Source organism: Pungitius pungitius, chromosome 15 (genome assembly GCF_949316345.1).
Source record: "Pungitius pungitius chromosome 15, fPunPun2.1, whole genome shotgun sequence".
Taxonomy (NCBI): Eukaryota; Metazoa; Chordata; class Actinopteri; order Perciformes; family Gasterosteidae; genus Pungitius; species Pungitius pungitius.
Window position 1 is genome coordinate 4,578,936 of NC_084914.1, and position 17,897 is coordinate 4,596,832.

The following is a 17,897-nucleotide window of genomic DNA, read 5'->3' on the forward strand; positions in this document are numbered from 1 at the left end:
GCAGCTCAACATACGTGCGCAGCAACCTTTATGAACACTGACCAAGTCCCGTAAGTGAGGCTCTCCTGGCTTCCCTCACTGCAATTACATTACAAAGAAGCTCATAGCAACTCCGAAAAAAATAGTTCTTCACTGAATACACAATGTGGAAAGAATACGGAATTGTTGTCCAGTAAACCTACTGAAGCTTTCCTGTTGACCCTTTGAGTCGACATTATTAATGAATGGTTTGCATGAAACTACTTTTTTTTTTTTAATCCTCTAAATAGTATCCAACGATTCTCTCTACGGTGTCCCATCACAATTCAAATGCAACCAGAGCGGTTTCCCCTCAGCACATCTGGTAGAAATCAGCTGTGACCTTCACACTAAAACAGAATCTCTCCTGACAAATAACCTAAGCAAAGCGATGTCTAACGCAAGAACCCTGTCCTCCTTTTTATATTTGTCAAAAACGTCCCTCTTCTAAAACTCAAACCTCCACACGTTCATGAAGAAACTCCAATTCCATCGCCGCTAACCGGCCGTTTATTTTGGAGACACGAATGTTAACGGCATCTTTTCTGGGCTGCAGCTGCTTGTGGAGGAGGAGGCCAGAAGGCAGACTGGCAGCACAATACTCCAGAGTGACCTGCGGTGCTGCAGTGTTTTTTTTTTTTTTTCAAATCCTCTGTGGAAGTCTAACCGTCCTGATTTTAAGAACCCATCTGTTTTCAAACGTAACCCTCCACAAACCCACTTCTGAATGTCTCATCTTCACCTGGGTGGTGAAGTTAAAAGAGCTGCCATTCAACATCAGCGCCTGCAGTTCATCGAACGCCCAGCTGTCCTCCAGGATTCCCTCCTGGTCTCAGTCTCTGCACAGCGTCCCTCGCCTCTTTGACGTGTCAGAAGGTGTGGAACGCCGCGACGTACGCAGAGTCAATATTTATGCCCGTGGCTTCAGGCGCCCGGGGGCCCTGCTCCGCTCTCGGGCCACTATTGACAGTGGCTGGCACTCTGTGCTCCCTGTGCATGCTCACCTGCGACAACCGAGTGAACTCTGGACCCTGAAACAGATGGGTCCCCCCCCCACACACACAGCCTTCTTCAGTATGCTGCCCACGTGTTTTGCTCATGGTCAAGGCAGAACGTCTGTGTGCACTCTCCGCCTCTGGGCTCGTGATTATAGATGAAACTCCCATGAGGCAATGGTTGTTTGTTTTTTTTGTTTCAACTTTTCCCCTCTGTCCCAGAAATGCGTGTTGCATGGCGTGCAGGTATGCTGTGCGATGAATTCGGGTACGACATCGTCCCCCCCCCCCCCCCCTCCAGCACGGCAGAATGCTGTGTTAGCTGAAGGGTCTTGCCTCATCGATTTGATCCCTTTTGCACCTGTAACCATGGATCAGAGACTGTCCGTTCCCATAGCGACAGTCGAAACAAGCCTGCCGACAGAAGCCGCATCATAAGGGTAATCGCAGTAACCACGGTATTTACGGCTCAATTCGCCCGACTAATGCTTCCGTGTGCAACATCAGGCTGTGTTATCTCATGCTGTGAGGTACTCGGCGCCATTTGGACGCTGAAATTGATGCTGAGTGATGACCATGTTTGTATGGAGCGGGGTCTAAGGTCCATTTTAATTCTTAAAATCTGTATTCAAGATTGCATCGTGAACTATAGGCATTAGAACTATTGAAGCAATTGAACTTCCGTCTTCTCGGGACGTTTATGTTCCGGCAACTAAACCCCGGTTGAGCAACACTTAGGTTGAGAAAAAAAAGCTCAACAGGCCCCCAACAAGCAAGAAACAGGTCACATGACCAGCAACTCACGTAAACAGCAACTTTACTAAACATAAAATCAACGTCCCAATGTCAAAAGTCCTGTGTTTGCTTCGCTGGTTCCACGCCCCGTGTGGAATATAAGACACTTTGTACCTTCCATACACATGTCATCATTCTATGATCATTGTGTCGGTTCCCTCTGCCTGGTCTCATCAGGTGACACATGCAAAGACATGTACAGTATCCTCCTTCATCTGCATCTGTTCCCCTGGACCTGTGGAACTGTTTGGACCTTTTCAACCGGTGCGTCATAATGAAAAAAAGAGTCCGGAAGATGCTCGTAGGGTGTTAAATGTTATTGCAGATATTAATGGTGTTTCAGCCAGAAGACCATCTCACCCTTATTTATGTCCCGTTCAATCGCGTATCGTCCCCTTTGCCGAAATGTCTCCGCTGCTGCCGCTGCTCGCCCGATCGAAAGCAAAGGACATTTCATCCCAAGCTAATCGCAGCCGACTTCTCCCTCGGGGGGCCGGTGCAACGCCGCGCACAGCACGTTTCCCACAAACCAAGTCATTTTCACCCAGAGCAGACACAGGCGCGGCCGAAGTGACAGAACCCGTGTGGATACCTGTGGAGGAAAGGCGATGATCTCGGCATACAAAGATACTTTCATGCATCTGACCCACAGGGCTTGGTGGATGCAGGAGGTTGTTCGCAGGTTTTGAATATTGTGATCTTCTGGGGGCCTCGTCTGGGTACTGACGCTTACTCCGGTTCTCCCCAGAGCCCAGACAGCTGATTTCCAAAAATCAGACTCTTACTGAGCCAAACAAATTGCTGGAGCATTTACGGAGGAAATCAACTCTGGATTCTGAGCTGCTGTGAGGTTTCTGAACCCTTTTATTTAAATTCGCTATACACCATAAATTCACCATAAATTGGAGGACTGTGCCTCCAATTTATGGAAAATGCAAATAAAAAAAGAATTCCATTAAGCTTACTTTGAAAGTCTATACTTGGATAAGTATTGACTTAGTTGGACTGTGATAAACAAAAGGCATTTCATCCATCTTTTCTCTTTTTCTCCTCCTCATGAGATTTTAAACAAAGAGCTGTCATGAATATAAATCTTGGAATAGTGAGACTTTATCATGAGCTCTGTAAGGATCACACGTGGATCTTTGATGGGTGTAATATATAGTTATACAAGTTAAATGACATAAAATCTCCTCTCAGGAACTGAATACAAAAGCCCATAATCAGTGAGGACGACGGAGTGCTCTTCAAATAATTAGGAATTCAATCCCTAACCCTTGCAAATGTCTCGTTAAATGAGTAAAGTGAATCTAGTTCACGAGAATGAACCAAATAAAATTGAAAAATGTTTCCAAACTGTTGACTGGTAAAGTGTGAAATGGCTGCCATGCCCACCTGCCGTCACAAGGAAATTCACACAGAGAAACCTCCCGAAGGTGTAATAACTGTATTTTCTCAGTGACCAGTACATCCTCTTTGTGACACGGGAGCTAGGGAAGATATACAGACACACGGTTTTGTTTAATCTGTGATATATTTGCAGGATCCGCTGAGTATTTAGTTGCACATGTTTAAATTTTCCTGTCTGTGAAATCAACACACTCTGCTGTTGTCGGAGGGAGCTTCTTTTATCTCTGAAATTGAGGTGGCTCTTTCTCTGGTAGACGCGATACGGCTATGAATGAATTTCAAAGGAAGCCAACAATGCATGTGTCGGCCTTTTGCAAATTTCAAATTGGGATGGAAAAAACAATGCAATAGTAATAATAAGCTGGTGAAGCACACCTGAAAACCGGACCTTTTGTGTGAGACTTTTTTTCCCCATGGTAACCCATGTCTCTGAAGTGTTTTGCTGAATGCCTGGTCTTCATCACCAAACACTCCCCTGAATAGACCTCGGGGCGTTGGGAAGGAGGCACTAAAATGAAGAAAAAAAAGAGTTTTATCTTGACCTCATATTGGAAATACGAGGTCAAGAATATTTGATATATACTCTAGAAATCAAATTAAACCGCCCCGCTTCAAGTGTGATACCGAGTGCAGCACATTGGTCCGTTGGCCCTGAGTCATTAGGGTTAAGAGTAAGTAATCTAACTGTGCCATTGAAGTTCTGATGTGAAGAAAGAAAGGGATTCACAATTCACGATGGGTCTCCAAGCAACAAGCGTTAGAGCATGAAAAAGGAACAGAACCTACTTAATTACGTGCCGATGAAATCTGTCTCCTGTCTGTAGGGGCGAGAAAGGAGAGGAGCAGCCTTGACATTAGTATTCTTTATTCCCAGCTAGATTGCATTTGAATTATGAACTCTCTTAGTTTAGTGCTGCTAAATGCTGTTTTTTTGTGGACAGGTTCATATTTTATAGCAAAGGGGAAAATTTTGTGTTGATAAAATTGGGAAAATGCACTTCACCAGATAGCAGTTTTGATTTTACGGTCCAGAAAAAGGGCTTTCTTCCTTAATATTCTTATTTATTACATCACCCATCGCCCAATGGGATCTGGTGCTGGTTCATCTGAAGGTGGAGTTCCCGACTGACTTCATGTCTTCAGCATTTATTAAGACTCCAACTGTTTGCCTTGCAGCCTCACAGGAGTTGCTAGGGAACATCTTGGTGGGAATGTAAACATTTAAAGGAGGGTGTGCGCGTGATACTGCAGCGAATTTAGTTTTACTTTTCATTTTGGTCACGCGTGACAATACCCCGAATATTCTTGAATTTCTTTTCAGAGTGCCGGCTATGAAAGCACACCGAGAGATTTACTTTCATAGCCCCCCCCAGCTTTGAAACGTGAGATGTCATAATGAGGTATTTTAATCAAATACAGCGTTAATTATCTGTAAATGTATATGTATATATATATATATATATATATATATATATATATATATATATATATATATATATATATATATGGATGTGTATATATATGTATATGCGGCTGTGTGCGGTGGTGATTTGATCGGTTCTGCGGGCTGAATCCTGTCACATCGGTTGGCTCAGCCTCTGATGTCACAGAGTGCGGCGCGGGTTTCCAGTGCGCAGCGTCGGGGACGCAGCCGTGGCACAGGCAGCGAATTGTCTCCTCGTCAACACACGCAATTATACCCAGAAACCTTTTGTTTGCTCGGGCATCCGGATTTTAGTCTGTGGTCGAGCATCCCGCCTCCTAAACGGCGTTGTTGAATTGACAGGAACTTTTGTTGGAGCAGAAAGAAGAACAGGTAAGGTGGTGCCGCGCTTGTGTGGAGATGCCCTTGAGCGCGCGCTGTTGCGCTCCTCTACACCAAAGCCGTAATCTGCGCCAGTGGAGAACATTTGATTTATGTGTAGTTGTTTTTTTTAAATTTTATTTAAATGTAGCAGTAATTGGAAATTCCGCCGGTTTCGGCCCGATATCTTTTTTTAAGTGAACCGAATCCCTTTTCGCCAGACAGCAGCCCGGTCCGGTGGCAGCAGAGTTCAGCACCATGGACAGCAGCGTGGTGCACATCTACAAGGAGGACAGGTGTCCCTCGGGCCAGATGGAGGACTGTTTCCAAAACTTCACCTGGCAAAGCGGCTCGTCGGACATCTTCAACAACACGCACAACGGCACCTGGGACGCGGAACCCGAGCCCATGTCGCCCATCATTCCCATTATAGTGGCCGTGTACTCCGTGGTGTTTGTGGTGGGCTTAGCGGGAAATTGTTTGGTGATGTTTGTCATTGTCAGGTGAGTTTTTTTGGCTTTGAAATATGTCATTTACATAATCTCACTGCGCGTGAAATACCTGCACGTGCATTGCTCATAAAGCAACACAGGACCATCGGTGCGTCTCATATGGAACTGCATGAATTAATAATTAATAAAGATCATGTTGCAATGTTGACTAAAGTTAATGTTGATAATAATCTGCTCTGCATACATTCAGTTTCACTCAGGTATTGATTGGAAGCTTCATTAAGCTCCTTTCATTTGTGTTGAATGAGAGATGAACCTTGACGAGATGGACCTTGACATTGAACAAGCAAACGAAATGATAAAATGTCAAAGTTATATTCCTCCCCCTGGTTCTCTTTGTGTACTTGTGTGTGCACTGCATCTTGCACACACAAGTACACAGTGAAATTGCAAAGCAGGAGATAATTAATCCTTATCTCAAAAAGGGATTTCATTAACCTTGGTCTTCTTTGAAAGGATTGCAATAAAACAACACACAAAAAAACCCTGAAACAAACCTGCAATAAAATCCATTCAACCTCTTCTCCACAACAGATACACCAAAATGAAAACCGCCACCAACATCTACATCTTCAACCTGGCCGTAGCCGACGCGCTGGTCACCACCACCATGCCCTTCCAGAGCACCGACTACCTGCTCAGCTCCTGGCCCTTTGGCGAGGTGGTGTGCAAGGTCTTCATCTCCATCGATTACTACAACATGTTCACCAGCATCCTCACCCTGACCATGATGAGCGTGGACCGCTACGTGGCCGTGTGCCACCCCGTCAAGGCCTTGGATTTCCGAACGCCCGTCAAGGCCAAGATCATCAACGTGGTCATCTGGGTGCTGTCGTCCGCTGCGGGGATCCCCGCCATGGTGCTCGGCAGCACCAAGACCAATAACGGTACTCGGTCCCGCGGTTCTTTAGTCTTTCTACTCGTGTCTCTCAGTCCGATGCGGAGACAAAGGAACCTTTGCCATCAATTCTTAACTGTACCTTCACAATTGGCTGCATGAAGTATCCTTCAAATACAAATGAAGAGAGGGCTGTGTAAAGGTTTAACAAGACCCCGTTACTGAGATCCTTCTAGATGAAGCCGGGCCACTCAGCGCCTCTCACATTGAGAAGAGAGCTTGAAGGACATTTAGTCCATCAGCGAAAGTGTAATAGCTTCTCAATTATCAAAACGAAACCCTGCACTTTGCCCGGAGGAGATGCATGTGGTTCTGGCCTTCACCTTCTGTGTATTGAAGTGACCGTGATGCAATACATAGTCTTTAACCATCGCCGAAGGACGGATGGTCAAACCATCAAACCACTTGTTGTGTTGAGTTTTAATGCGAATTAGCAAAGTTAATTTACCAACAAGCCCGTGAGGTCACCGAATTAGCATTTTAGCATGCTAACATGAGCGCTAACGGTTACTTTAAAGGCGCTGCTGAGGCCAAGTCGTTTCAGGTTTCCTATCAGAGCGACTATGTTGTGTGTGATCGTTCAACTTTGTTGCTCTGTGACAAACAGGGACCACAGAGTGTGCCCTCCAGTTCCCCGACCCCTACAGCTACTGGGACACCCTGATGAAGATCTGCGTGTTCATCTTCGGCTTCGTCTTGCCCGTCATCATCATCACCGTCTGCTACACGCTGATGGTCCTGCGGCTGAAGAGCGTGCGCCTGCTGTCCGGCTCGCGCGAGAAGGACCGCAACCTGCGGCGGATCACCCGCCTGGTCCTGGTGGTGGTGGCCGTCTTCGTGGTGTGCTGGACGCCCATTCACATCTTCGTCCTGGTCAAGGCCCTGTACGGCAAGGTGCCGGAGACCACCGCCGTCATGGCGGCGTACTTCTTCTGCGTGGCGCTGGGCTACACCAACAGCAGCCTCAACCCCATCCTCTACGCCTTCCTGGACGAGAACTTCAAGAGGTGCTTCAGGGATTTCTGCTGCCCCGGCGCCCAGGGACACAGGGACTCCCACGGGCTGAGCCGAGTGAGGAGCACCCTGCGGGATCACTCGTGTCCCACGGAGGGCCGGGGAGGCACGAGGCGCGCCAGGCCCGTATGACTAGCCATGGACTCGGCCTCCATGCCCTCTCAGATCTGCGAGGACTCCAATGACCTGGGATTGACTCAGATCACCACCTGAGGGGCAGACCCGAAGCCGGAGCTGGCTGGGGTGTATTTGTTGGTGGGAGAAGCCGAAAGCTTCAATTGGTTCAAGGTTCAATTGGAAGATTTGTCTCATTAACTAATTCTATGAAAAGACCAAAACATCACAGAAGTGATACTAACCAGTGATAAGTTGATGCAGATGAAGCTCGTTCATATGACCATGAGGAAGGAGGAGGATTAGATTCTGGTATTAATGCTTTTTGTTTAACTTGTAGGACGTTTTAGCGCTTACTAAAGTCTCATTGGGTTAATTTATAAAAAACAGGTAAATGGGGCCCATTTACTAAGGGGAACCTGCTTACAATGCCGACAATTGTGTATACAATATTATAGACAATGTGCATACTATTGAAAAAACTAACATGTTGTTGTTGTTGTTTTATTAATGGGATTTGTTGAAAAAATATAGTGTAAGACCAGAGTGATACTAAAATTAAAAGATGCATCTTATCACAACCCGCTAAATCACTGAATATTCTTTAATGTTGTATAAAGCTGAACTATAACTCAAAAAAGGTATTTTGTTACATGTTATTTCACATATATGTTCAACATGAAAATGTGTCCAGACGGGACAAACCAACAGTATTTCATTGTGTAAATTGATGACATTTTATTCACCTGACCTGTAGGGTGTCAACAATGGTGATATGACCATTGTTTTAAACCTGTTTTATGTGAATTGTGGTTTGGTGAATCTGTATTATTGTAGAATGTAGTGGATCTATTAACCTCTCAGGGATCATTCTCTGTATTTCACCACAAGAAGAGACAAAGTCAGTGTAATTTTCTTCTAGGCAAGACGGCTGTTTTTTAACGGGGCTGAACACTGAGCTCGGTGTTTCTCTTAGATGCATCTTGTGCTTTGAGAAACCATCATTATGATATCACATCTGGCTCTTTATGGGTTTCCAGCCTTGATGCTGCTCTCATCCGGGAGGTGTCAACTATTGTAGATAGTGCTGCCATCCTGGCAGTGTTTTTGTCTGATACACTACTAAATGTGAAAAGCGGGTAACGGGGCTCCATGAGAATAACACACTGTATCTACACGACACGTCGCTGGATGTTTAGTCAAGTTGTTTATCCAGTGAACCTGTGCTCGTCAAAAGAAAAAAGAAAAATGGATTCACGAGTTCATCCTCAAGGTAAAATAGCTTTTACTTCAGCAAAAACCAACGGGACTTATTTACTGTCGTGGTTTCCTTAATCGTTGTAGCTTTTATAGTCTGTGGAGGAGAAACCCACTAATTTGTTCATGTAAATCTGATAAAAAAAGGTGTTTTTGTGCCTGATTTTGTGTGCCTGGTCTTATTTGACCTCTAGCTGTTATGCCTGCTCGAAAAAGATCCGCATTTAGCCACATCCATGGTTGGGATTACTTTTGGAAATCCTTTGGTGTAAGCGTTGTAGCATCCTCTCTATAAACGGAAGCTGAGTATGAATCCCTTTTGGTAACACAACGTGTTTCCTAACTGTTCTTCTAATACTGTTATTTATTTGATGGAAATGATTGTATCGAAATGATGGAATTCAGCCCAGGTTTGAGCACCAAATACTGTGCGTACATTGTACTGCTGCATTGTAAACGAACTGTGTCGGCTGGATTCCTTGCCGTATGTTTCAGCTCTGAAAGTAGAACCTCGCTTCGCACACGTGCAACAACGTCACAATAAAGCTTGCAATGGAAAACAGTTGGACTTGATTTCTGTCGCTCGTGGCATACATGTGGGTTCAATGGAGAGAAATACAGAGGAAACATTTTCCTCATTAGTTGGCTTGGAGATCAAAAACCGGGATGAAAGACACTTTTGGGCTTACAATCACCAGGTGGATACGCACACGATAACAAAGGACATGTGTAATTCTTGGCCCTTGTCAAATCTAGACAATCTGACCAGTAATTCCAAGACATTTGGGCAAATCACATCCATCAACCCCTGTGTGAAGTGATTAAGCTGCCATGGAAACCGAGATTAATGCAGGGTTTTATCCGTCTTTCGAGTTCCAAAAACACTAGCAGTATAGTAAATTCTATAGGTATGTTAAGATGAACTCATATGCAGTTAATGGGTTTCTCACTCTATAATACGGCATTGTGTCTGCAGCTATAAATACTGATAAGATGTTAACACGTATAAGTTGGTTCTCCGAAGGTAAGTGGTCTAAGGTTGATAAGGGTGGAGAAGGTGATTTTGACCTGATATTCATTACATGACATGATCATGTAACTTTTCATTTCAGACCAGCAGTAATACATGTTTTATTACATTATATGTTATTATCAATTAAATATTAGCAATCTTTTGTAGCGAGCCAATTAAGTAAAACAATGGATCAAAAGATCGATCTAACCTTATTTGAAGTGTGGTGCTTCAACAAAGACTGATGATTAATGCAGAGTCTAAGGGGGACAATGGGATTTCATTATAGCTGCAATCCTTCTTCCCGCCACGAGGGGGCAGACGTGTAGTAAAAAAGAAAAGGACAACGTCATTGGTCAGAACTCCAGGTGTCAACCAATGGGAACCGTTTGCGTCGGACCCGTCGCTTCCGGGTGTCTTCGAGGGAGAGATCCTTCTTCATCTTTTTGTATAACTGTTACCCCAAATAAGCCCAAAAGCTCCGTGGTCAACCAACGCTTTGAAAATGAACAGAATATTCGGACGCGGGAAACCGAAAACGCCTCCTCCGAATCTGTCGGACTGTATCGGCAACGTGAGTAGCGGCAGGCGGGGGCGCATTGTTGTTTACGCCGCGACCTAACGGTACCGTTACCGTTATGATCCGGGCAGCAAGCAGCGCTAGCTAGCTAACCTGCCGCAGTTATCGAGCACCTTGCGATACTTAGCAAACACACGTACTGCCTCTCATCCCCTTTGTCCTCCATCCGGTCTTCAGTCAACTGTCCAACTGTCTTGTCTGCAGATTTAAGGGCGGAGGTTTAGCATCAGTTTGGGTGGATGATTCCAACACTAATCACATGGGAAACATGCATTGAACACGGGTCTGAATATAATATACTAACAGTGTATGATGAATACATTTTACTTTTAGTTTGGCAATTGTGTGTCTGGGGGGGGGGGAGCAATTCTGAGTGTATATAAAACGCTTTGGAATGTCTCCTCAATACAATGAGCAGGGACACCGGGGAACATACAGTAGATACACTCACTACAGTTCACACAGGACTGTTGGGTCTGCCATGAAGTTAATAAATCATCTCTCCTCCTCGGTAAGGTCGATGCAAGGTCAGAGTCCATAGAGAAGAAGATCGGCAGACTGGACGCTGAGCTGGTGAAGTACAAGGATCAGATGAAGAAGATGAGAGAGGGGCCCTCGAAGGTAACACTCTGGCTGTGGGATCTGTGAATGTTGCATGATTTTTTTCAGAGAATATAGAAAACATTCCTTCTCATCGAATTCCCTGCAGAACATGGTGAAACAGAAGGCCATGAGGGTCCTGAAGCAAAAGAGAATGTGAGTCCTGCAATTCAAAGTGTTTACTCTGTAATGTTTGATGAAAATTCCTAAATATGAATCATGCCATTTATCACCGTGGCCAATATATACAGTTTCATTGTATTTCTTAACAGAAATATCCAATATGTTAATGTTATAGTTATTCAGAATCTGTGTCATCATTACATAGCTTGCTTAATTACAGAGCACAAACATATATATTGTTTTCAATAAGTCCTTTTGGGATCTGATTATTTGAATTGCATAATAATTATAAATAAGCTTTAAAAAAATATGTGCATGATACCAACTGCATTTTTTTTAACACAGGTATGAAGGTCAAAGAGAGCAGCTGGCTCAGCAGTCTTTTAACATGGAGCAGGCAAACTACACCATCCAGACATTAAAGGACACCAAAACAACCGTAAGAGCCACACGACTCGATAAAACACAACGTGGTTTGATGTTGTTTTTCAAAACTACAGCTTTACAGCTTAATATGTTGTTGGTTGCTTTTCCAACAGCAAGAGAGCGAGAGAGAGAGAGAAAGAGAGAGAGAGAGCGAGAGCGAGCGACAGTAACAGAGTTCTTGTTACATCATTTCTGTCCCCAGGTGGAGGCCATGAAGATCGGTGCAAAGGAAATGAAAAGGGCTTACAAGGACGTCAAGCTGGATCAGATTGACGTACGTTGGTCAATTTATTTTTTTTGTGCGAATGCTAAATACCAACAGGTGACAAATAAAAATAATACCAAAAGGCAATGTTCCAATTGTTCTTGTCAGAGATTACGGATGCTCAAAGTGATCCCATGTGTTTGAACTTTTAGGATTTGCAGGACCAGCTGGAGGACATGATGGAGGACGCCGGCGAGGTGCAAGAGGCCTTGAGCCGCAGCTACGGCACTCCAGAGATAGATGAGGATGATCTTGAAGCAGGTATACTTGTAATAATTGCGATTAGTGTATCTGCAGACAGCTTCATCTATAAAGCAACTTTAAATGTGCAAATATAAAGCACCCAGCCTGGAAAGTAAACTCACTTACCGAGCATCATGCATATAATCATTTTATGTTGCCATAGCTGCTTGATGATCTACTTGATAGGTGTGTGTTAATATCATTTGCATTTTCAACACAGAAAAGCCAAACTAATGGTGTTCATACTCATTTAAGCAACAAAGAGAGTCCACATTTATCAGAATTTGGACCTCAAGAAATAGTTCTACCATACAATTTGGGGCACCAGAATAAGTTGCATTTCTATCCATGCAACATTGGTCAGTATGAGCCAAGTATCTGAAATGGGACTCAAACCCACAACCTTTTAATGTTTGCACATTTTGTCTCCAATGTGCTATCCATCACACCACAGAGCCTGATTGAAATAGTGACTGCAAATTAGGTAGAAATATGATGTACGCTGTGACAAGAACAAAACATGGTTCTAATGGTTCTAATCAGTGAGATACATTATTCTACTGTTATTGTCGTACCTCTGGTGTGTCCAGTTGTAAGATAAGTGGCGTAACTGTGGTTTCAGAGCTGGACGCTCTTGGCGATGAGCTGCTGCTGGACGACGACAGCTCCTACCTGGACGAGGCCTCAGCTGCCCCGTCCATCCCTGAGGGTTTGCCCAGTGACGGCAAGACCAACAAGGTAGCAGTCGCCAGAGCGCCGCGGGGCGCCTTGGTTCCCGAAGCTAACGCAGTGACAAATGACTACTGAAAACATGTGGAAATGAAACGTCAAGCCAGAGCTTTCACATATCCGCTTGTTTCATTTGACAAATAGAAAGCTGACAGGCATGAACCGCTTTCCTCCACCCATTTCTGTGCTTTTATTATTGCAATGCATAGATAGAGTTTAGACCCTCACGCTACATGGTACTAATACCTACACACTGGGCCTTCCACGATTTTAATTCCCATTTTGCTTTTTCTATCGTGCCTGGATGCTTTGTTGTTTGGCTAGTCCAGTGGTTCTCAACTGGTCTGGCTCCGGGACCCACCATCACCCCTCAATGACAAGCCGCGACCCAAATTGAGGAGCATTCTCAACATCTCAAATTTATTCAAAATCAAGTTCATAAGCTGAATTTTATATTTTATATTCAGGATGTTTAATTATCCTAAAAACCCCATGTCTCCCCCATATCAGAATGGTTTGACCCAACCTGGCACACGCTGCTGAAAACGTGGACGGACAAGCCAAAAAAAATGACACTCCAAAACACACTCCGCTGCATTAAAAAAGTCCCTTCAAAATAAAATCACAGAATGATTTTTTTTTATTTTTTATTAATTAATTAATAAATGGGTTTAAAAACGGGACCCACCAGTTGAGAATCACTGGGCAAGTCCACACGTTCCTTAGATGCTTCTCGAGGTACGGTTGTGTCAAATAACGTTGCGGTCTGAGATCAGAACTTTACCTGTGTGATCGCACGACAGAAGAAGCCTGGCGACTGCTTTTGGTCGTCGGGGGTTAAAGTGTGTGAAACTACAGAGGTCGGTTTTGTGAACGTTGCTCTTCTGGTTTTCAGGACGGCGTCTTGGTGGATGAGTTTGGTCTGCCGCAGATTCCTGCCTCATAGACGAGGACCGGATTGAGACAACTGCACTTCAACTGAAAACACTTTTATAAGTAGAGTAACATTTATACATGCAGAACCTTTGCCCCGAGAACACTTGGGTCTGGAAGCTCGCCTGGTGTCGGGTCGTGTACCGTTACCACTACCGTGCTAGCACGTGGCCTTGTTACACGCTGAACCTTTTTTAAAAACACTACTTCCCCTTTGTCCCATCTACCACGTGTCAGTCTTGTCCATTGCCAGTATTACCTAGTTAATTTTTAAATGTCTTACTTGTCTTGTGTTCTAGTTTTCTGTGTCGTTCAGTCTCCACCATTTTGTGGAGATGATTCCCTCCGTTAAAATGTCTGCGAGTTATAATGAAACATGCAAAATAAATGATGTGGTTTCATTTATGCTTTATTACAGTTTGTAAAGGTTTATCTTTCAGTGATTCCACCGAAGAAGATCTCAGTGTCACTTGTGATATGACAAAATTGATGTTGATTCTAAAGTGTACATAGAAATCTATGATTATTTTAGGTTCATCTCTTTGGTCCAGCTTGTAATTTCATAATATTAATTAAACCTCATTTGCACTCTCAGATTTTGACGTGATTAGCCTTCGTACTAATGCTTTTACACTATTATAGCATGAGAGATTCGAGCATCGACGCGATGCAGAGGTTTTGATGTTTGTGAAAATATCCATTCTGACATTAAAAAACACGTTGTCTAAACATCTATTACAAACTATAACATCCCTCCAGAAGTTTGGGATTGTTGGACATTCCCATAGACGGCAAAAGTTTATTGTGCGGGCTACTGGTATATTACTAGTTGCATTGTGAGTCATTTTTTAGTAAAGCTCACCTTTAACTAGTCACACCATGAAAGCTCAACAGATAGTTTCTCCATAGTTTGCGTACTAGTCTTACTGTGATGAGGATAACCGACTATTCATGAAAAGCGCCTATTTCCTGTCCGTAGGTTGTTTATAACAAAGTCAAACTCTTATTTAAAAATCCGACTCTGGTGGGACTCGAACCCACAACCTTTGAATGACTACACATTATCTCTAGAAGTCCAATGCGCTATCCATTGCGCCACAGAGCCTGTTGAGAGAAAGGCGGTCAGTAGAACGACCAATTGTGTAGACAACCTTTAATAGTTAACGTCACTTTAGTTCAGTCTTGGTTTGGAGAGCGAAACACGTAATACTCCCACATTTCGTCGTGGAACAGGGCGGCTATCGTGAGGAATCCAAAATAGTTTGGATTGACATTGATTTCCATACGTGTGGTGCTTTTTAATGCATTCAAACGAAATCACTGTCATTAACAGGTAACGTATATGTTAATATTTGTTGTGCATGTCGCAGACTGTTTCCTAACCCTAACGAGTATACGACTACATATTTAATAAACATATAAATGTTAAGACCGACGTCAGAAGAACTGTTTCCGGTCTGTCCGGGACGAGTGGGTCTCTCCCGGAAGTAGTTGGTTAGCATTCAGCAACAGTTATTAGCCTGATAGCACAAATCTTCTGATTTATGTTGTGATTAAAGGACGATAAAACCCATTATGTCAACGCAAACGATAACAGTGACAGTTGCATACGGTAATACGACTTCGCACGGTGCTACACTTTTGTTGCGTGTTGATAAATAACGCTAGATATGCAAAATGTTAGTTAAGTTTGAGTAGCTATGAATTAGTTAGCTAATATAGCTACAGTAAGGCTAGCTTAGCTTTAACTTCAGTTGAATCTATTTTATGCCTTGATAAGCTTATACAAAATGAAACGGTACACTTGACTGTCGTCTGCACCTTTTTGTTTAATAGCTGCCTAACGTGGTTTTTAACAAGATGTTTTGTAATTCCCCTCAAAACATGTTTCTAAATCCATCTTTCGTGACACACAAAGGGTTTAGGCGAAACACGAACAATTCCCACAGTCTGGTTCACATAAAATGTTGCTTGAATTTTCCGCTTGAATTCCTTTTTCAAGGCTCATTTTCGAGGTTACCCGGGTGACAGTGGTGTAAAATAATAACTGTGCATGAATCCTAACGCTTTCTCCCACTCCAGGATCAACTAAGCACAGCATCACATTAACTGGTGAGGATGACGTCAAGGGCCCGATAGTCAAAGACCTCTCCGATGCTCTCACCAAAGCTACTGGAGTTCCTCAAACGTCGCAGAAACTTATCTTTAAAGGTGGGCTGGGCCTTCTCTTGTTTCTTTCAAATGCCAGAACGCTTTAATATCATTTTATCGCCAAGCCTAACCATGCCTGATCTGTCCTGACACTGCAGGGAAATCTCTGAAGGACGTGGAGGAGAGTCTGTCCAGCGTAGGAATAAAAGAAGGGTGCAAACTCATGCTGATTGGAAAACGGGTAAGGATTCTACGTGGGTGATTTCTCGGATGTGTGACCTTGTGTTTAATCAAATACCGCCAACGATCTACAAACAGAACAGTCCAGAGGAAGAAACTGAGCTGAAGAAGCTGAAAGACATTGAGAAATCTGTGGAACAGACGGCTAAAAAGCTGGAGAAGGTAGACGGGGAGTTGACTGGACTCAAGAATGTAAGGCATCAATTATGTTTGTTATTCATGGTTTCCTGCATTGGTCTGATCTGTTCTCCAGTACATATTTTCCAAGAAATTTCTGTTAAGATCTTTGATTGTCACCCATTGTTTCCACAGGGCTTCCTGGCAAAAGACCTCCAGGCAGAAGCGTTGGGTAAACTGGACCACAGAGTGAAAATAGCAGCTGAACAGTTCATGAAGATCCTAGAGCAGATTGATGCCATGGTGATTTTTCTTCTTCATACATATTGTCTCTGTTATTGATCGCGGATCCAAATGCATGAATCCTTATTTTTGTACAGGTTATTCTTGATGTCAAAAACACAGAATTGTTTTGTTTTACAGAGTATCCCGGAGAATTACAACGACTGCAAAATGAAGAAAAAGGGACTTGTAAAAACTGTGCAGGTAAACCCCTTTTTTTTAATGTAACCAAAATGTTTTAATTGAATTATCACTAAATATTACTAATTGGGATTATTATCTGTCAATAGGACTTCCTGGCCCAGTGTGACAAGATCGAGGCTTGTATATCAGATCACCTTTCAAAGATCCAGTCAAAAAATCTTGCCCTGGCGGAGTAGTCACAGTCGCACCATATCTTGTGCTATACGTTGCTCTGTGAGCAACTGCAAAGTGTACAGAAAGCGTCAAGTGTGTCTATTTATTTTTGTTTTGATGTACGTGAGAGACTCTTCATCACAGAAAATCCTGTGAACAGGAGGCTGGTTATTGGCGCTGATGCTGGGAACATCTGGAATACATGGTTCTGTGTTGAAGACGTGTGAAAGTACTCCTTGAGAGGTTCTAACCAAAGGATCCCGGGTGCTTTGATTTGTGATAAATGATGTAGCTCCACTTTTTTAAAAAGTGCTGAAAATAACGGCCCTGTTCGAATGTCAATATCATTTCAACAATTTCATAGAAAGCGGAGTTCTTCTCACTGCTAGTTCACACATGGCAACAAGAATGATGACATTGACGAGCGTACATCTGCTGTGCTAAACGTTAGCGCTCCTCTGAGGATCTCCCACTGGATCGGGGATCCTGGCCGAAGGGATTTGCTCTTGATAAAAAGTTCAGGCACTGATGCTGGAATGTTTCAGTCCATCCCATGAGATGTTGGTTGAGCTCATTGCAGAACTGGAAAAAACAAACCTTATTTAGTCCCAGATCTGCACAAACTGTTCCTCAGTGAATTATTTTCTAATAAACCTGTGTATTGATTGGAACTGCAGAGCGAACCCCAAAGCAGAGCTGAAACTATTTGTTGATTGATTTCATGATTGGTGAGACTTGTTGAGGGCATTTCTCACAACCTCAAAAAGGATTTCATGAATGAATCAAGGAAACTGCAAATCCAGCCCCATTATGAATAGAAATATAGAAATGTAAGAACACAATGCTGTCCACCCACCTTTTGCCATGTTGCATCTATTTAATATTCTACCTGTGGATTAAACTCCAAGCCAGCCCCTTTAGTTTAATCCAGTGTACCACGCATCGTCGAAGTTATTGTGAACTGTGGAACTGTGTTTGCTTTCAATCTCCCTCGATTTAAAATAAAGCCTCTGAAAACTGAG

General features: G+C 43.5%; 3 protein-coding genes and 1 non-coding gene across 5 annotated transcripts; 3 read left to right on the forward strand and 1 right to left on the reverse strand.

Annotated features, from left to right (window-relative positions):
- Positions 1–4,733: 4,733 nt before the first annotated feature.
- On the forward strand, positions 4,734–9,367 carry oprk1 (opioid receptor, kappa 1). 2 transcript variants are annotated; one of them, XM_037457203.2, is made up of 4 exons: positions 4,734–5,034; positions 5,244–5,525; positions 6,069–6,421; positions 7,040–9,367. In XM_037457203.2, exons 2-4 carry the CDS (start codon positions 5,281–5,283, stop codon positions 7,576–7,578), a joined length of 1,137 nt encoding a protein of 378 aa, XP_037313100.2. In that variant the 5' UTR covers positions 4,734–5,034; positions 5,244–5,280; the 3' UTR covers positions 7,579–9,367. The 2 variants fall into 2 exon arrangements, with proteins under 2 accessions (XP_037313100.2, XP_037313101.2); XM_037457204.2 differs by having other exon boundaries at positions 5,248–5,525.
- An 845-nt stretch (positions 9,368–10,212) lies between these two features.
- Positions 10,213–14,140, forward strand: chmp5a (charged multivesicular body protein 5a). The gene is made up of 8 exons (XM_037459494.2): positions 10,213–10,403; positions 10,926–11,030; positions 11,119–11,165; positions 11,478–11,571; positions 11,761–11,832; positions 11,976–12,084; positions 12,689–12,804; positions 13,691–14,140. The coding sequence occupies exons 1-8, from the start codon at positions 10,335–10,337 to the stop codon at positions 13,739–13,741; spliced, it is 663 nt and encodes a 220-aa protein (XP_037315391.1). The 5' UTR covers positions 10,213–10,334; the 3' UTR covers positions 13,742–14,140.
- Positions 14,141–14,744: 604 nt separating this feature from the next.
- trnar-ucu (transfer RNA arginine (anticodon UCU)) lies at positions 14,745–14,833 on the reverse strand. The gene is given in 2 exon segments: positions 14,745–14,780; positions 14,797–14,833. It is a non-coding gene; the product is annotated as a tRNA-Arg (tRNA).
- Positions 14,834–15,180: 347 nt separating this feature from the next.
- On the forward strand, positions 15,181–17,896 carry bag1 (BCL2 associated athanogene 1). Its single transcript, XM_037459095.2, has 7 exons — positions 15,181–15,340; positions 15,811–15,939; positions 16,038–16,120; positions 16,198–16,311; positions 16,432–16,539; positions 16,660–16,722; positions 16,809–17,896. Exons 1-7 carry the CDS (start codon positions 15,304–15,306, stop codon positions 16,896–16,898), a joined length of 624 nt encoding a protein of 207 aa, XP_037314992.1. The 5' UTR covers positions 15,181–15,303; the 3' UTR covers positions 16,899–17,896.
- Position 17,897: the final 1 nt, after the last annotated feature.